Source organism: Salvelinus namaycush, chromosome 27 (genome assembly GCF_016432855.1).
Source record: "Salvelinus namaycush isolate Seneca chromosome 27, SaNama_1.0, whole genome shotgun sequence".
Taxonomy (NCBI): Eukaryota; Metazoa; Chordata; class Actinopteri; order Salmoniformes; family Salmonidae; genus Salvelinus; species Salvelinus namaycush.
This window is the reverse complement of record NC_052333.1, coordinates 25,754,691-25,773,749: the sequence shown is the minus strand read 5'-3', so window position 1 is coordinate 25,773,749 and position 19,059 is coordinate 25,754,691. Positions and strand designations below refer to the sequence as shown.

General features: G+C 43.2%; 2 protein-coding genes and 1 pseudogene across 2 annotated transcripts; 2 read left to right on the top strand and 1 right to left on the bottom strand.

Moving 5' to 3' along the window:
* The first annotated feature begins 3,021 nt into the window (after positions 1 to 3,021).
* Positions 3,022 to 7,544, top strand: LOC120022691 (proline-rich protein PRCC-like). Its single transcript, XM_038966674.1, has 7 exons — positions 3,022 to 4,016; positions 4,143 to 4,190; positions 4,656 to 5,135; positions 5,581 to 5,679; positions 5,933 to 6,079; positions 6,364 to 6,429; positions 6,766 to 7,544. Exons 1-7 carry the CDS (start codon positions 3,702 to 3,704, stop codon positions 6,850 to 6,852), a joined length of 1,242 nt encoding a protein of 413 aa, XP_038822602.1. The 5' UTR covers positions 3,022 to 3,701; the 3' UTR covers positions 6,853 to 7,544.
* A 4,496-nt stretch (positions 7,545 to 12,040) lies between these two features.
* Positions 12,041 to 13,079, bottom strand: LOC120022307 (annotated as a pseudogene).
* Positions 13,080 to 16,022: 2,943 nt separating this feature from the next.
* On the top strand, positions 16,023 to 18,621 carry LOC120022479 (protein rapunzel-like). Its single transcript, XM_038966399.1, has 2 exons — positions 16,023 to 16,116; positions 17,147 to 18,621. Exon 2 carries the CDS (start codon positions 17,165 to 17,167, stop codon positions 17,861 to 17,863), a length of 699 nt encoding a protein of 232 aa, XP_038822327.1. The 5' UTR covers positions 16,023 to 16,116; positions 17,147 to 17,164; the 3' UTR covers positions 17,864 to 18,621.
* The last annotated feature ends 438 nt before the right edge of the window (positions 18,622 to 19,059 follow it).

Genomic DNA, 19,059 nt, shown 5'->3' with positions numbered 1-19,059 from the left:
TGTAATTTTTTTTTAATAACTTCTAAAAAATAAAACTTTTGAGTGATTGGCTCGCTGAAAAGCTGCTGCTACCCCCTTCGAACAGTCCCATGCGGCAGTCTGTGACAGAAACATAGCATAGCATTTACACTTCATTCAACAATATTCGTTTTAAACCCAGCAATTGCCATTTTATAAAAATGTGCCCAGACATAAGGAGATGAGAAAGCCAAAAGCAGAATATGGATTATCAGTACTATGATATTCTATGCAGAATATTACTACTATGGTTAGTCCGATTATGCAGAATACTGCAGAAAAGCTAGAATGATCAGGTGCTAACAAACAGGTGCTCTAAGGTCAATTGACTGTTCATGGGATACACTACATACCTCCCACAATTCCAAATGATGGACAATGTTTCCACCATTGTGAGACCTAATGATGCCAGTGCCACAGTCGCTACACCGCCTCCCTCTTGTGACACTCCACAACTGCCACAGCATGCTGTGTCTGGTGGAGTTGAAGCTCAACAGCTGGGAAGTGAAGCAACAACTCCCACAGTGTCCTCCAGGCATCTATATCAGTCTCTTGGTATTTGTATGTTTAGGGGGTTTGTTTCCCTTACATGTTTGAAGGATATCCATGTACTTTAAAGATACCATGAACTAATGGGTCCTTTTTTCAAATCACCATAGCAATGGTAGATTTGGACCTGCTGGACCTACTGGACCTGATAGGAAATAGGTAGCTGCTGTTCTCATTCAATGGGTAGATTTGTTTTTAGGGTTAGTATTTAGAATTTTTGTTAGTTTTTGTTTTGGGCCATCGGGTGCATGAGTTCAGCAAATCTAGCTTAATGTCAGAGTCCAATCTAACTGTTTGTATCCTTTTACAACCTAAAATTATGTAAATGTACTTTTTTTTTGGTCTGATATAAAAGTTAGTGCAAAAAGGGTCAATGCAGATGTATGCACTACCCTCTGTAGCGCCATGCGGTTGGATGCCAAGCTGTTGCCATACCAAGCGGTGATGCCAGCCAGTCAATATGCTCTCAATGGTGCAGCTGTAGAACTTTTGAAGGATCTGAGGGTGCTTACCAAATCTTTTCAGCCTCCTGAGTGGGAAGAGGCATTGTCGTGTCCTATTCACGACTGTGTTGGTGTGTGTGGACCATGATAGATCCTTAGTGATGTGGACACCGAGGAGCTTGAAGCTCTCAACTCGCTCTACTACAGCCCTGTCAATGGGAATGGGGGTGTGCTCGGCCCTCCGTTTCCTGTAGTCCACAATCAGATTCTTTGTCTTGCTGACGTTGAGGGAGAGGTTGTTGTCCTGGCACCACACTGCCAGGTCTCTGACCTCCTCCCTATAGGCTGTCGTCGGTGATCAGGCCTACCACCGTTGTGTCGTCTGCAAATTGAAAGATGGTGTTGGAGTCGTGCGGGACCACGCAGTCTTGGGTGAACTTGGAGTACAGGAGGGGACTAAGCACGCACGCCTGAGGGGCTCTGTGTTGAGGGTCAGCGTGGCGGATGTGTTGTTGCCTACCCTCGCCACCTGGGGGGCGGCCCATCAGGATGTCCAAGATCCAGTTGCAGAGGGAGGTGTTTAGTCCCAGGGTCCTCAGGGTCCTTGAACACTGAGCTACACTCAGTGGTCAGACAGTGCTGCAATTGTGGTGGGAACCATGTTCCTGAGTTTCAGGAGTGCCCTGTAAGAGTGAAGGAGGTCGAAGTAGCAAGAATCAGGGCTGTCTGTCCAGCAGGTGTCCTATTCAGAGACAGTGGAAATTGCTGAAGGAGTGAGTGGAAATGAGGACGAAATGTGTTTTTTTCACCCATTCCCTGTGTTTTTTTCTGTGTTAATGTTCCCTAGCTTTCACCCCCCCCACCCAGTAGGTGGCATCTCTAACATTTGTTTGCGGACCGCCATAATACCATGAAGAAGAAGAAGAAGGGCTCATGGCAGCAGCGGGCAGCAATCGAAATGGTTGCGATAATTGTTGGATTGCAATGGTGCAACCAAGAGTAGTAATATGTTTGGAGTTTTGTGTAGTTTAAGATCTGGAAAGTCAGAACGTGAGGATTTACGGTTAGAAAGAATTATGCTGTTGTTGGGGTTACACATAAATGGTATTGAAAATCAGTTCTGTTGGATTCCGGCTCATACAGAAGTTTAGTAGATATAATACAAAAAGAGCAGTGAAAAATAATATTGTGGATATACAGGTGCAGTTAGGTAAAGGGGAAATTAAAACATTGATTCAGAAAAATGGGTTTGATTGCTGGCAGAGACAATGGGATGAAAGTAGTAATGGCAGACAGTTTTATAGTACAAGGAAATCTGTACGGGACATAGTGTCATATAATAGGAACAGAAGGGAGGAAGTTATGTTGTGTGGGATGAGATTAGGCCATACAGGAATTAATTAATCTTTGAATGTATAATGGCTTTATGGTAGAGGAAACAGTTGAATATGTATTATTTTATGAAATGTATGATCTAGAAGGGAAAGGTTTTCTGACAGGGTCAGAATGCACCTGTCAGTTGGGTGTGATTCGCCAATAAAACTTGAAGAAGAAGAAAAAGCTGCAGCGGGCAGCTCGATTCTGAATTTCCTGAAGTCCCACACGGAGATGAAAGTCATCAATGTCGGAGGACTGGGGTTGGAAGAGAGTGGATGGTGAGAAGAAGTGAGGCAGAAAGAAGGGTACAAGGTGAAAACCCGAACCTACTGTGAAATACAAGCCCGAGTACTTTCTCCTTTGGATCAAGTACAGGAGAGAAAAATGCATGTTATGTGCCTGAAAACCCTGAGTAGTCTTGCTGGGGATCAGAAACATTGGATGCCAAACACCGTTAAACTCCATCGAAGAAGACCTACAGGGGGTTTTGAGAGAATGTGTTCCAGCCTCCCAGGCTGATGGACTGGTGTAGGATCTGTTGAGGTCAATGTAGTGGGAGGGGGTGGTGGGAGTGTGTTGGGGATAGTGGTATGTTTATATAGGGTTAGAAGGCAGTGCAATTTACTTTTTTTGTGAACAAATGTGCAATGCATTTTCCAAACTGTGAAAGGCAGCAATATGCAACAAAGCGTCTCGTCTGCCGGAAAACCACAAGAAGAAGAAGGTAGATTTGCGTCGAAGCTGCGCAATAAGTAGCAGCTTGAACACTTCTGTTTTGCACGCATCTATCCATGATTGGCATTAGAGACCCAAAAAGGAAATGCTAGCAATTGCTAATGTTATTGGATAGAAATAGCTATTTTGGTGGAGGAAAGAAAGCATGGGGTATTGACTAAATTGATTGCATAATATTAAATGTAACGGTTAACTAGAATTAGCTTAACGTTTACATTAAAATTCTGTTAAAACGACCTGCTGAGGCCTTGTTAGCTTCGAGTCAATCAATCCTCGGCTTGTTTGAAACATTACCCTGCAGTGTGGCTCGACTTGACTTGAGCCTCGCTAGCTAGCCTTTGGCAAGCCAGTTGTTTTAAAATTCAATTTTAAAGCTAGCAATGAAGTTGGTCCAATTTTAAATGGTTGTCCACAATTTAATTGTTCTCATGCAATACGTCTCATATACTTTTCTGGCCAAACAATTGTAGCTAACTATTGTGAGCTTGGAAAGTGGGTCGTTGGTGCAGCTATAGCTAGTTAGCCATATCTGTATTTACCCGCTACTTATGCGAACAAGCTGCTGCAGAAACATCAATAATGTCTTTGGTAGCGTATGCAAGCAGTGATGACAGTGATTCAGAAACATCTAGTTCCATAGTCCCGGGGAGCAAACCTGGGGGACTTTTCGCACGCCTTCCTACCCCAAAAATATCTGCCTCAGAGGCACTAGGAAACGTGCGACCAAGAAAAGGGACAACACACGCATCATCACGGAACACTGTGTCAAGCGATGGCAACGAGGACTCAGTTACCCGTTCTCAAGCATTCAAAGGAGGGTTACTTTTCGATTTACCTAAGCCGAAGAAGCGAACAGAGCCTGTCAAAATCACTATACCAGAGATAAAAAGAGATGTAAGTAACAGGACCACAGGCTCATACCTAGGCTACATTTTAAACATTCAATTACATATCTTGTTTGCTTGTTTTTAAATGGATTAAAAGTGGAGATTTCAACATGATTCTATGTCTTGTCAACAGTCTGACTCTGATGAAGATGAACCAAGGAGAAAGAAATCCCTGCCCCAGGTAACCTGACACTGCACTTGCATTTTAGATAATTCTCAATGACAAATTCTCTATGTGGACATGGGCCTTTCCAACCATACATATCATGATCTAACCCCTGACCTAAGTCACCACTAGCTGGCCTCCGCCCACTACACAGCCCTGAACCGTAGTCACTGTTCTAGCCAGCTACCACCCGGTACTCTACCCTGCACCCTAGAGACTGCTGCCCTATGTACATAGTCATGAACAATGGTCATTTTAATTATGTTTGCATGGTGTTTCACTCACTTTATGTATATACTGTATTCTATAATTTATTTTCTTTCACTTTTTTTATTGCTACTGTAGGTATTACTGCACGGTTGGAACAGGAAACATAAGCATTTCGCTGCACCTGCGACAACATCTGTAAATCTGTGTACAAAAAACTTTGATTTGAAGACATGCTTTCTCATTGTCTTTCCACCTCTATCTCTCTCTTAGGGCCCTGGCACTGGCCTTTCCTCCCTCCTGCCTCAGCCCAAAAATGTGGTTGTGAAGGAGATGCAGAGGGCCCTAGTGCCTCACACCCTCACCAAGCGGCCGGAGCCAAAGAAAACCACAAAGCCCTCTTTAGGGTCCTCCCAGGGCCACGCCAGTGCTTGCGCATCCCCCTCCGCCATCAAAGCAGCAGCCAAGTCGGCTGCCCTGCAGCTAGCGAGGCAGATAGCTGCTGAGGAAAGTGACGAGGAACTGGCCCCAGAGAACTACTTCTCCCTGGGAGAGAGCGCCAAACCTCTCCCCGCTGTGATCCCCAACCTGAACCCGGAGCCTGTCCCCACCTCAGGCCTACTACCCGCTCCTGCAAGCATACAGCGTGGTACCTTCCAGTCAGACGCCCCTCTGGACTTTAGTGCGAACCAAGAGGGAGCTTGGGGAGGTCAACAGCTAGGGGTGTACCAACAGCCCTCGGCAGAGCCTCAGGTACTGAGAAAATGTTGGGTTAATAGATATAGCTGTCTTTCTCTCTAGATGGATGGACAGATATAAACTGTATTGCTTTGCAATGTATTATATAAAACAATGTTGCCAATACACCAAAATAAACTACAATAATACTCAACTTCCACAATATACCAAATACAAATAGACCTGCTGTGCATTACCTACTCAAATCTCCAACTACAACTTATTTTAGAAGAGAGCAAATGATATATATCAGTCTCTTACCAAGCTGATATACAGGTTCAAACATCAGATATACTCTGCCCAGAATGGATCCTTATTGACCCCTACGAGTTGCTCTTGCAGACAACATTTCGCTGTAAAATCTCTCTTGTTTTTATCCATTGAGACACATCAGGATAGCGTAATGCTTTTGTCATGTTGCGTTGATACAGGCTAACAAAAACATTCTTCTGTTGGATAGGGCTACTACAATGAGGCTTACTACCAGGATCCTGAGTCTGACCCAGCGTTGCCTGAGCCAGAGCAACCTAGCTCCTCCGCCCTGTTTGATGATGAAGCGGTATGAAGGTTTCTTGACTTGACAATGGTTTATTGGCTTGTTATTGATCAGGAACGTTCTCCCCCCCCCCCCCCCCCCCCCCCCCCCCCGATTAATCAGGAAGTCCTGCTTGTCTGACATTATCCTGTATATCACTGAAATTGATTTGTTTTATATTGTCCTGATCACATCTTTAATTGTCGAGTTGTTCATACATTGATTAGAGGTTACTGCTTCAAGATATAGAAGAGTATATAATGTTTTCTGGCTACAGTTCATGAGGCTGCAGGGGAAGAGGAACAGGGGCAAGGAAGAGGTGAAGTTCCTGGAGATCAAGGGTGATGACCAGCTGAGTGGCAACCAGCAGTGGATGACCAAGAGCATGACTGAGGAGAAGCAGGAGCGCAAGTCCTTCAGCAAGGTGAGGGAGATTTGCACAGGAGCTGTCCCGATATTGCTTACACTTGTCCACTCCTTCCAGATCTGTGAACATAGGGTTGTTAGGAGCTAGGGTTGTTAGGGGCTAGGCGCTGTATTGGAAACTGGATCGTAGTAGTGATGATGGGGTAGGGGAATATTAGGCAATAGTGGAACGAGAGCTGTGGAGTTGGTGGGGCAGGACTTTTTCCATGTGGCATAGGTGAGGATTTTGTCATCTGTTCTCAACCTTGTTTGGTCTGACTCCTTGACCTCTTCCCTCTATAGAAAAAGGGAGACCAACCCACAGGGCAACAGCGACGCAAGCACCAGATCACATACCTCATCCACCAGGTGAGTACGTATACATTGCTAGATCGTGTTACAGTACTGTCTTGGAATCTAACACCAAGGTCCCATTCAGTAGACACAAACGGGAGAAAAATAAATAATATGTGTTCCCACTGGACAAGTTGGACCTCTCTTCTGTTGAGAAAAAAAACAGGTTTTCTCCAGTTTGGCACCAACTGACCATGCATGACTTGGCACACCTATCACTTGCAATTTTTTAAACAATCAACATGCATGATTATTGGCTTCACATCAACATACCTAAATTTAACCAGATATGGGATGTTTACAAGCATGTGTCAGTTTGAGCGAACTTGTTCTAATTCTTATCACCTATAGGCAAAGGAGCGAGAGCTGGAGCTGAAGAACAGCTGGGCCGACAACAAGCTGACTCGCCGGCAAACACAGGCAAAATACGGCTTCTAAGAACCGTAACAGGAGGCTTGGTGGCATAGCCCTCCCCCTGAAGATTAGAGTAGTACAGTCCACAAGGTTCCCTCAACAACGGGGGTCATACTATACCCTTGCAGTGGGGGAGGGGTTATACACCTCATAGACCCATCCTTGGAGATGCTAGCACTGACTTTCCTTTTTGTTCACCCTTATTTGTTGGCCTCCCTGGATTTGTGATACTTAAAACATTTCTGATTTAAACCATCATTTTGGTGGGACTATTTTATATTATGTTGGTTCTTGGCTGCATAGGAAATCACATGGTTAACAGACACAATATGGTTTCATGGGAAATACTGTTTAAATGCAATTTCATGTGGCGGTATTTTTCATATTACACCTTGAACCACCAATGATCAATAGTCTGGGAATAAGAGGAAAGTTTCCCTTGTGGTGTCGATATTTTCTTCATCTTGTATGTTTCCAAGGGTGGGACAGTGACCTGTTCTTAAATCATGTCAATCCAACCCTAAGCTTTCCCTCGGTTTTTAGATGTTAGAAAACACATTTGGTGCGCTTGGTGGAATTGCCGTGTGGTGGCGACGCTTCAACCTGACCAGTTTGGTATATGTCTCTATTGGATTTTGGGGGAAGAGTTGGTATCTTTTTGAAGGAGCCAGAAACTCCTACTGTCATCTGTGAATAAACATGATCATATACAGTGATGACGGAGAGACTTATTGAAATTGTACACTTAACAAAAATATGAACATAACAATTTTAAAGATTTTACTGAGTTCATATAAGGAAATCAGTCAATTGAAATATATTAATTAGGACCTAATCTATGGATTTCACATGACTAGGAATACAGATATGCGTCTGTTGGTCACAGATACCTTAAAAAAAAGGGGCGTGGGTCAGAAAACCAGTCAGTATCTGGTGTGACCACCATTTGCCTCATGCAGTGCAACACACCCTTCGCATAGAGTTGATCAGACTGTTAATTGTGGCCTGTGGAATGTTGTCCCACTCCTCTTCGATGGCTGTGAGAAGTTGCTGGAACTGGAACACAGTCATACACCTTGATCCAGAGCATCCCAAAACATGCTCAATGAGTGACATGTCTGATGAGTATGCAGGCCAAAAAAACTGGGACATTTTCAGTTTCCGGGAATTGTGTACAGATCCTTGCGACATGGCCAGGCATTATCATGTATGAGGTGATGGCGGCTGAAGAATGGCACGACAATGGGCCTCAGGATCTTGTCACGGTATCTCTATACATTCAAATTGCCATCGATAAAATGCAATTGTATTTGTAGCTTATGCCTGCCCGTACCAGAACTCCACCGCCACCATAGGGTACTCTGTTCACAACGTTGACATAAGCAAACCACTCGCCTAAACATTGCCATACACGCGTTCTGCCATCTGCTCGGTACGTTTGAAACCAGGATTAATCCATGAAGAGCACACTTCTCTAGAGTGCCAGTGTCCATCGAAGGTGAGCATTTGCCTACTGAAGTCGGTTACGACGCCAAACTTCAGTCAGGTCAAGACCTTGGTGAGGACAACAAGCACGCCGATGAGCTTCCCGGAGACAGTTTGTGCAGAAATTCTTTGTGCAAACCCACAGTTTCCTCAGCTGTCCGGGTGGCTGGTCTCAGACAATACCGCAGATGAAGAAGCCAGATATGGAGGTCCTGGGCTGGCATGGTTACACGTGGTCTGCGGCTGTGAGGCCCGGTTGGACGTACTGCCACATTCTTTAAAATTACTTTGGAGGTGGTTTATGTTATAGAAATTAACATTAAATTCTCTGGCAACAGTTCTGGTGTACATTCCTGCAGTCAGCATGCCAATTGCACGCTCCCTCAACTTGAGACATCTGTAGCATTGTGTGACAAAACTTCACATTTTAAAGTGGCCTTTTATTGTCCCCAGCACAAGGTGCACCTGTGTAATCATGCTGTTTATTCAGCTTCTTGATATGCCACACCTGTCAGGTGGATGGATTGTTTTGGCCAAGGGGAAATCACTAACAGGGATGTAAACAAATTTGAGAAGCTTTTTGTGCGTATGGAACATTTCTGGGATCTTTTATTTCTGCTTATGAAACATGGGACCAACACTTTACATGTTGCGTTTATATTTTTTGTTCATTATAGTAATGAGCTGTGCAATTTGAATAAAATAAAACTTCCATTGTTTCTCAAGCTGTGGAAAATCTTTGAGGATGTTGCTTTCTCTTCAGAGGTAGCGTGGATGTAAAATTTGATCTGTTATGCATTTTACTGTCCCAGCTAGCCAACCAGGTTTTTAAATGGCTTCGCTGGCCAGGCCTCAACATTTAGTGATTAATTGGTCATCCATATTTCTGAAGGGTACACTGCACATTCTGCTGGTTTTGTTGTAGCTGGATATGGTGATATACGGGGACCACATCAATTCTGGATCTAAAGACATACTGTATGTGTAAGAAATATGCTAATAGCTCCATATAGCAATTTGATAGATAAAGGTGCATTCATTGCTTACACATATCCAATCCACTCAGATCTTCAAGGGTGAGAATTAAGGGAAATGGAGCACAGAGGGGCAGTTTCCTTAACTACTTTCGGCACTCGGCTCCTACAAAGGTCTGTGCTTTGTCAAGCTCCTTAGGAGGTATTTCGATACTGTATATCAATGAAGAGCTGTGGGAAATACCTTTTTGTTTTACCCTATCCTTTGTTACATGTTTTGTGCTGTTAAAATCAAATATTTAATTTCCTGACAATTTTTGTCCGATTTGATACGTATTGTACGATGTCCTGTCCACCAATATCTCAGCTCTTAACATTGCTTAAAGAGAAACTGAAGTAAATCAGTCGATGGTACCTACACCTGGAAACCAAGACCAAGTTAATGGCTCCATCACAGGCATTTGCACTGCGCACAGTAACTACTCTTCATATCAACTTGCAGTGAAAGTGACATGCATCATATGCATATGGAAATAATGAAATTACAAAATGAAAGAGTAGAATACAATGTACAACCATGAGTTTGTCATTAAATAACTACTTCTTCCACTTTCAAAACAGATCCCAATAATTGATTTACTGTTATTGCCAGGAGTCAAACAGAGTAAACTGTTCTGTGAGCATCTAGTAATGACATTAAGTGCTCAAACGCGGGGTTCTCTGTCTTTTTTCTGGTTCTCTGTGAGTGGAACTGCTTTTTTTTTCTTCCCTTAGTCGCCTCTGGTGTGGCAGCCACCTCTGGGGTAGCCTCAGCCACTGGGGCAGCCTCTGGAGCTGCCAACTCTGGAGCTGTAGCTGCCACCTCGGGCACGGCAACTTTTGGAGCCGCAACTGCAATCACCTTTGAAATGCTAGCCTCTGTAACTGCGACTGCTACATCCTCTGAAACGGCAGACTCTGGAACTGCAGCTGCAACAGCCTCTGAAACGACAGCCTCAGGAACACACGAAAAATAAAAGGTTTCTGGAGTATCCTTTAGGGGTTCTTCTTCAAATAGAAACTGTAGGGCAACCCCTATAAATTCTTTGAAGAACCCCTTTTAATGGATCCTCGAAGAACCCTTTTAAGAACCTTTTGGGGTTCATTTTTTAACAACCCCCCCTATTATTAATAAGAAGAATAATAAGAATATGCATAACAATAACACAACATTTTAGTTGTCAGTGTTTATTATGACTTTAAATAAAAAATTAGGTGAATCCCCAGCAAAGCCCCAAGTCCAATGGGTATATTATCTGGCGTGTTGATGTTCTCCGTATCCATAGCCAGAATGATTTTGCAGTAATATTCAGAGTTGTATGGAATATGGTCTTCTGAATCCAAAAAATAGTAAGTATACAGATGATTAACAAAGCATGCACACAACAGTATTCATACCTTGGTTTTTGTGGTAAATGTGAATGAAAAAAAACGTTTGAAAATGGTTTTCATACACATCCGATGGGATATTCATTGAAGAAGTATCGGAGGAGGATGGTAAATGTGATCTGCATAACATACCGATGCCAATTGACATACCTTTGTATGCCTCCTTGTCTGTATACCTACAGACACAAAAGTGAACAGTTCAGTCAACTGCACCCAATACAGCTATCCTTCAACATATTCTTATAGCCTACATATTCTTACTTCTGTTGGTTGATTGATAGCCATTGAATTGTGTCCATTTTCTGTTTTAGAAAGATTTGCACAAATATGAAAACATAGATGGTATCATCATAAAACAATATAAATTTAGATCATATAATGGACAAACCCTACCTTAAATTGAGATCTTTAAATGTTTCACATAAGTGCCTGCACCTGCTGTCCTTTCTAATTCAAATCCAAATATTTCAGTTGGGCAGAGAGGTTCCTGCTAGAACCCACCCCCCCCCCCCCCCCCCCCAACTAAGGAGATTCCTCGATAAACACCACCTCCTATGGGGTTCTTGGAAGAACCTTTTGAGGACAATTTTCAGTGCCAAGAACACTAAGGTTCTTCAAAGAACTTTGAGGATCTTAGAAGAACCTTTGTTGAAGCCCTAATTTTTAGAGTGCAGCAGTCTCAGAAATGGCAGCCTCTGTAACTGTGGCTGCAATAACCTCTCAAACGCCTGCCTCTGGAACAGTAGTTGCCTCTGAAACTGCAGCTGCCTCTGAAACTACGGCCTCTTGTACCACAACTGCCTTTTCCTGCTTTTGCTTTTTCAACAGTTTGAAAAAGGGCACCACCGAAATGGGCACCACCAAAATGGGAATCAGCACAGTGTCTATCCCGTTAACCTGGGGAGAATAGGCAAATTAACACTAGAACCACCAGATTACCGAAACGGGCACGCAGCGCATGTGTCCTGGGCCCCCAACCCCCCCAGAGGTTGAGGAACCTCCCGATAGCATATGAACACATAAATCATGGCAAAATGTGTAGAATTGCAGGCAATTCACTTTAAAATGGCAAATTCTCTCCACCTCATGACAAAATGTATAGAATAGCAGAAAATGTTGCTTTAAAAATGATAATTTCTCTCAGCCTCATGGCTCTTGATGGAACGTCAAGAGACAACTACTTAGTTAAGTGGCAAGGCATAGTGAAAACAAGCATACAATATGCAAAATGGACTCCCAGTTCTTATGTAGTCCCAGCAATTTTCATTTGATTGTATCTATGTTGATTGTATGGTAGCAGGCTTGGTAGATGAGGTACCTCTCTCTCAGTTGAAGTTGATGATCATTTGAAGGAGGGGAGCGGCGGGGAAGTCCATGGTGATGATTCCGAAGCGCCTGCTTTGCCCTATCTGTGCCGTCAGGTACAGGTGGGCGTTGATTTGCTGCACACACGCACTTCCAGGAAGCGCACACCGGCCTGGAGCTACGACGCCAGGCTACAGGACTGGCACTCGGCCAAGGTGCCGCTGTAGATGGCCATGGTGTCCAGCAAAAGTCCTGCAGGACAATGAGCTTCCCTCTGTTCTGTCCCACAGTGGGCATGGGCCGACTGTTCCACAGCAGGCCCCAGTCGGCATAGAGGTGGATGTAGCTGACTACCGCCTGTAGAGGTCGAAGGTCTCACTGAACTCCTTGAGCCGCACCAGCACCATCTCGCTGGGGTACTCACTTAGGAAGTTGGCCACGCCCTCCAGCACGTCGCCGAAGTGCGCCCACAGGTAAGACACGCCGTGGTGGATGGTGAGGTTGCCACGCACATGGCACACACGCACTTCCAGGAAGCGCACACCGGCCTGGAGCTGCGACGCCAGGCTACAGGACTGGCACTCGGCCAAGGTGCCGCTGTAGATGGCCATGGTGACCAGCAGGCAGCTGTCCGGGAGGCCCGCCATCCAGGAGGGGTTGACAAACTCGTGGGGCTGGACTATGTCGTCGTACTCGGGCCTCTGGATGGCACTGTTGCTCAAGCAAACAGCCCTGGTGGGTAATTAGTTTGGTGTCAAAGGTCAATACCTAATCCTGAAGTTAGCTAATTATACTCACAACTGACACACCACTCTTACACTCCTTCTCTAAGGGTTGTGTCTAAATTCTCCTGGATGTTGTCCTCTCCTTATATCCTTTACTTTATAACTACACAAGGCTTAAATTGGCCTCTACTATATTGCTTTGTCCCCTCCAGTCATTTCAGATCAGTGCTAATGACATTGTCTCCTTAAACTATTCAAGACTATTGAGACACAACCCCTGACTACCTTTGAAACAAGATACTCACCCCAAAAGGACAATCAGCTTGATAAACATATTCCACATCCTGGGGACTCCTTTGCCATATCTGATTCTTCAGTTATATAAATGGGGACTGAGTTTGGGGGTAAGAAAAGGAAGCACAAATGAATCTTTGTTTGGTGCTTTAGTTTTAGATTAGCAGCAATACAGGTGCATTATCCATTTCAATTATTATATTCTGTTTATTTAAAATATACCCGTGGGCTGCCACTCAATCAAAAAACACAAGTAAGAAATACATACAGAGTTTAAGTAAAAATAAATTAGTATAAACAGGAAAAGAAAAACAACCTCCCATCCCATGAAGGAATGTGCCTACCTGATTTAGGCAACACAGTGAACAGTTGGGAGTTGGGGTCAATTTCATCGGAAAATGTTTCCTTGGTGTTCAATACAGTCTGTGAACAAACTTAAAACGTATAAATTGATGGTTCGGATTACAGGATACCAAGGTCATATTTTTCCATATTCTGTTCCATACGCATGCACACACACACACACACACACACACACACACACACACACATAGGCATGCACACACACTAGACACATACACAAACACAGACAGTACATGTACACGCTTAGGTATGCACACACACACCTACGCAAGTGAACACAGATAGATAAATCAAAGTCTACCTCATTCATAACTACGCAGGCAACTGTGTAACCATTAAGAGTGGTTTGAAATTCAATACACAATAGCGTTGGAATTACATATATTTTTGGTTGTATGTTGAGCAAGTTCATGTTTATCGTTCACTGTCTCGTCACGTTTCGGTATGATTGCTGTGCTTGTGTGATATGAAATGTGCCTTAGTGCCAAATAGAAATATATAATGTGAATGATAATGTCCTGCCAAATATGTTTATTTTCACATCACGATGGCAATGCTACATCATTAAAACTCTTAGTGGCAGAAATCATTTCATAATTAAAGAGTAAAATAATGGAGACATTGTTTGCTATAATTGTACAATGAATATATATATCAATATAGATGAGAAAATTAGAAAAGGGGGCAAGCAGACAGGTATGTTGTTATAAGCATTGATGAGCCTTTATGAAGAAGGCCAATTATGTATCTTTATGTTTTCAACTGTAACACTTTTCGATCTTATTGTTTTTACTAGAGAACAAATGTAGTCACTGGTATGGTGCTGGAGATAATGGATAATGAATATGAGGTTAAAAAGTGGTGACATGCACCTTTTCTTATACCTATGTAGTAACAGTGTAATTACTACAGTGTTGTTGCATACTAACTTAGTGATTGCGTTGTAATGGCATACTAATGGATTGAGCAGTTTTTGTAATTACACATGTTTAAGGAGTAACGTTCCCGGTTTCTCAAAACAGCTTAATTTCATTTCTGTACAATTCTAATTCAATAACTGAAGTACAATGTAGCATATCAATATTTTGTTGTTACTAGTGTAATAAGAGTTACACAGGTATAAGATACATTTCATGCAAAGTGAGTAATAAAGGTTTACAATGTATTTCCAACCTGTGATCTCATAGGGCTGCTTGTTTTAGGACCCATCTTCTCTCTATTCCTAATATAGGACAGGACACTGGGAGTGTACCGGCAGTGTCCTGTGTGTCTGTGTGTGTGTGTCCGTGTGTGTCTGTGTGTGTCTCAGCGGTGGGAAAAGTATCCAACTGTCATACAGTACTTGAGTCAAAGTAAAGATATCTTAATAAAAAATGACTTAATTAAAAGTGAAAGTCACCCTGTGAAATACTACTTGAGTAAAATTCTAAGAGTATTGTTTTAAATATACTTAAGTTGTATCGGCTTTCTTCTGTGGACAAAGGAGAGGACCAAAACGCAGCGTGGTTAGTGTTCATCATGTTTAATAAAGACAATAAACGTGAACACTACAAAAATACAAAACAACAAATGTGAAAAAACCGAAACAGTTCTGTCTGGTGCAGACACACGAAGACAGAAGACAACCACCCACAAAACCCAACACAAAACAGGCTACCTAAATATGGTTCCCAATCAGAGACAATGACTAACACCTGCCTCTGATTGAGAACCATATCAGGCCAAACATAGAAACGGGAAAACTAGACACACAACATAGAATGCCCACTCAGCTCACGTCCTGACCAACACTAAAACAAAGAAAACACAAAAGAACTATGGTCAGAACGTGACATAAGTAGCAAAAGTAAAGGTATAAATCGTTTCACATTCCTTATATTAAGTAAACCAAACAGCACAATTTTCTTGTTTTTTTTTTCAAATTTACGGATCCAACATTTACACTCCAACACTCAGACATAATTTACAAACGAAGCATTTGTGTCTAGTGAGTCCACCAGACCATAGGCAGTAGGGATGACGAGGGATGTTCTCTTGATAAGTGTGTGAATTTGACCATTTTCCTGTCCTGTTAAGCATTTAAAATGTAACAAGTACTTTTGGTTGTCAGGGAAAATGTATGGAGCAAAAAGTGCATTCTGTTCTTTAGGAATGTTGTGGAGTAGTAGTAAAAGTTGTCAAAAATAAAGAACAGATATAAAAAAAAAAAATACTTATGTAGTACTTGAAATTATTTTTACTTAAGTACTTTACTCTACTGGTGTGTGAGTGTGTGTGAGAGAGAGAGAGATATATAAAGTTGTGGTGTGGTGTGTTGGTTGAGTACTGTGAAAGCAGAAAATAAAGAATTGCCATGCAAATTGATGAACATAGATATATTATATTCTGATGGATTCCCCCTACCCATATCCCTACATTCCCTACAACACTATAAAACAATTATTGCTACTGAAGGTGTGGATGTATTTGATATACCTAAAACAATAGACACCCTGCCTGTCCTCTGTTTGGGTTACAACCATAAAGCAGTCAGCTGCATTTTCCCCTCCATCCAATCAGCACAGCCCGGACAAGAGTCATGTTTCCTCGTTCCTCTGTCCTTATATGACAGAAAGTAGGCTGGGCTTCTCAAGACTGTGGGACTCCTGGAAAATGGTGGCTTGGAAATACTGACAGCTTGTGTGAAGAGAAGTATAACAATAGCTTGAACGCAGGTAAAAATAAGAAATGCAGCCTCAATGGCTTTATATTATCTTTTGGGGGGTTATCTGAAAAGGAACTCTGTTTAGATGTATTTAATTCAAAAGGGAAATCAGTGGTTCATGATACATGTTTGTGGTTGGAGATACAGGAAATGAATTTAGTTAGACCAAAATGAATGTGATTTACTAATGGCAAAAGGATCTCTGAATTGATGAAGATTGGCATGTGCCTTCATCATTTTGTTAATCTTTAGAAAACTTGCACTGTAATAGGAGGTCAATGATCATACTTAACGTACCCTGTAGACACCCACTGGTCTTCCTGATTTTTTTCTTCATTGCTGGCTTGGGCATGATGAGTAAGAGCGTTTGGCCACAGCCAAACAGATCAGTTGGTGTACACACACAGGACAGCAGCCACTCCCTTTAAACCAGTTACCCAAATAAATGTCTGTGTGGGGTTTTGAATTTAGAAGCATTCTATGCCCTGTATTTGAATGAAATACTCTACTTGATTTAAAACTGATCGCTCATAGTCATTAATATGAAAATGAAAAGTTTGATAATGAAATATATGTTTATCTTAGAATGGCATTGTCTCTCTTTCTCTTTCAAATAAGAAATAACAGTTCATCTTGGCTTCTAAACCTAAGTAATTAGGGACTTGTTGCCCTGGCCTATAGACTTGTTGCTTACTACACAACTAGGGGCTTTATGAGTGGTGTCACTCAGGAGTATTATGACTGTAACTTGATACCTGAAGCTAAAAGACACACAGTGACATAATGCATGTGTAGAATGTAACTTGAGAACTAAGATGCCTGATTTTGCCTGCAGCATTAAAAGTAATAAGATTGGAATTCTACTGAAACATTGGTCAATCCCCCATCTACAATAAAAACAGAAACAGTTCAGTTCATTGTCTACTCTCACAACAGCCTGACAGTGTCTGCTCTTTCTCTCCTTTCTCTTCTTCTTTCTCTATCTTTTTCTCTCTCTCTCTCTCTCTCTCTCTCTGTCTGTCTTGCTCACTGTTTGTCAGAGTCAGAAGCTCACAGCGATGGCTGACGCCGGGCAGATCAGAAAGACAGCGGTCAAGGTGCTGGGCTGCGTGGAGAAGGTATCCTCTTTCGCCTCGTCCATCAACCCCCTCTTCGGCATCGTCTCCTCCCTGGTGGGGGTGGTGCGCATAGGCCTGGTGGGCGATGAGGCGCACGCCCTGGACAAGGACTTCCAGGTGGTGCACGGCAAGCTGGAGAGCATCTCTGCGAAGAACCGCCAGTGCCTGCGGCAGATCCGTGTGGACGAGGTCAATGAGACATTTGGTAAGTACGAGGAGTACATCAAGCACCAGTATGCCGCCTTCAGCTCCATGGTGGCGCTGGTGAGGAAGGACCCAGAGGGAGCGCGGCGCCACATGGCCAACTTCGAGTGGGTCTATGAGAGGGACAAGAGCGACCTGAGCCTGGACGTGTACTACCGGGGCGTAATGGGCACCGGGTCGGTGTTCGGAAGGCCCCTGCTGAAGGTGTACCTGGAGCACTGCAACGGAAACCGCAGGGTCATGGAGCACTGGTGCTCGCAGGTGGGACACCTGTTCCACATCGGCCTGATCGCCCTCATGGCCTACACAGCGGTGACAGAGGACGACGAGGACAAGGTGCGAGAGAAGTGGACCAAGCGTGTGGAGGACATCCAAGCCAAGATGCAGGAGGTTTTGAGTCAGTGCAAAGAGGAGGAGGAGAGGAGTCTTCCCTAAAGCTTGGGGAAGGGGAGAGGTGGGGAACCTGTCCAGAAATTACCCTTACTCCCAGTCCTTGAGTGCTACTGGGTGTGTAGTATTCCTGGGTGTTCCTACCCTGCTCTAATATATCCGATTCTACTAATCAACTGCTGATCATTGGCCTAATTAGCTAAACCAGGTATGTTAGAGCAGGGATGGAATAAAAGCCTGCAGACCCAGTAGCTATTCAGTAAAAAGTCTGACCACCCCTGCTCTAACTCCTTTTTAGAACTGGATAGGTACAAGCAATATGGCTGTAGCTCCACCTTGCTCTATGAGAGGCAAGGTGGAATGTTTTGCCAAACATTTCTTAGACCTGTCCAATTTATTCTGATCAACACAAGTGCCAAGGGGTAGGGGCTAGGGGTTGATTCTTGACACGGCCAACAATTTGAAGGGAGGTTAGGTGGGTGAGAAGTGGAGTTTGGTGGTTAAAACTGTGGAGAAGAGGTTCGTTCCCACTTTCTCAGCAACCAGACTCATTCAAGTGGACCAAGTAAAGCAAGGAAATCATGTATTATGAATAGATGGGAAACTAAATTCACAGTAAAAGCATTCAAATGTATTGTCATTTATTTGGGTCAACTGAACTCTGTTGTTGTGGCAATAGTTCCTAATTTGAACTTGTGTTCATACAGCTGCCTTATATTAGCCTACCTGTCAATACATTATCTGACTGTCCGTTAATGTTTTATACACTGTCTTCAATAAACAAGTCTAAATGATGACCCATATTATGCACAATAATAATTTGACTGAAACACTAGTATCTCTCTCTCTCGCTCGGTTTGCTATGTGGCCAATGATGTCACCATACATCAGGGGTTCCCAACCTAGGGACTGTCAGGACTTCAAAAGTGGTGAGTGAAGGAGTCAGGCGCAGAGAGCAGGGTAGTTCCAAAAGACGTGGATTTTTAATATACCAAATAACCAGAGACGGTCACGCCACACACACAAGGGCGCGTAAAGTCCCAGTCCAACAAACAGGACGAAACTGAGCAGGAACAGACACCACAAGAATAAACAAACACCACAAACAGAAAAACAAGCCCGCACAAAAGCCGGCGGGCCAACTGGGTTTAAATAGCTCACAACCAAACCTAAACACGAAACAGGTGCAACAAATCAGACACAACTAAATGAAACAGAAAAGGGGATCGGTGGCAGCTAGT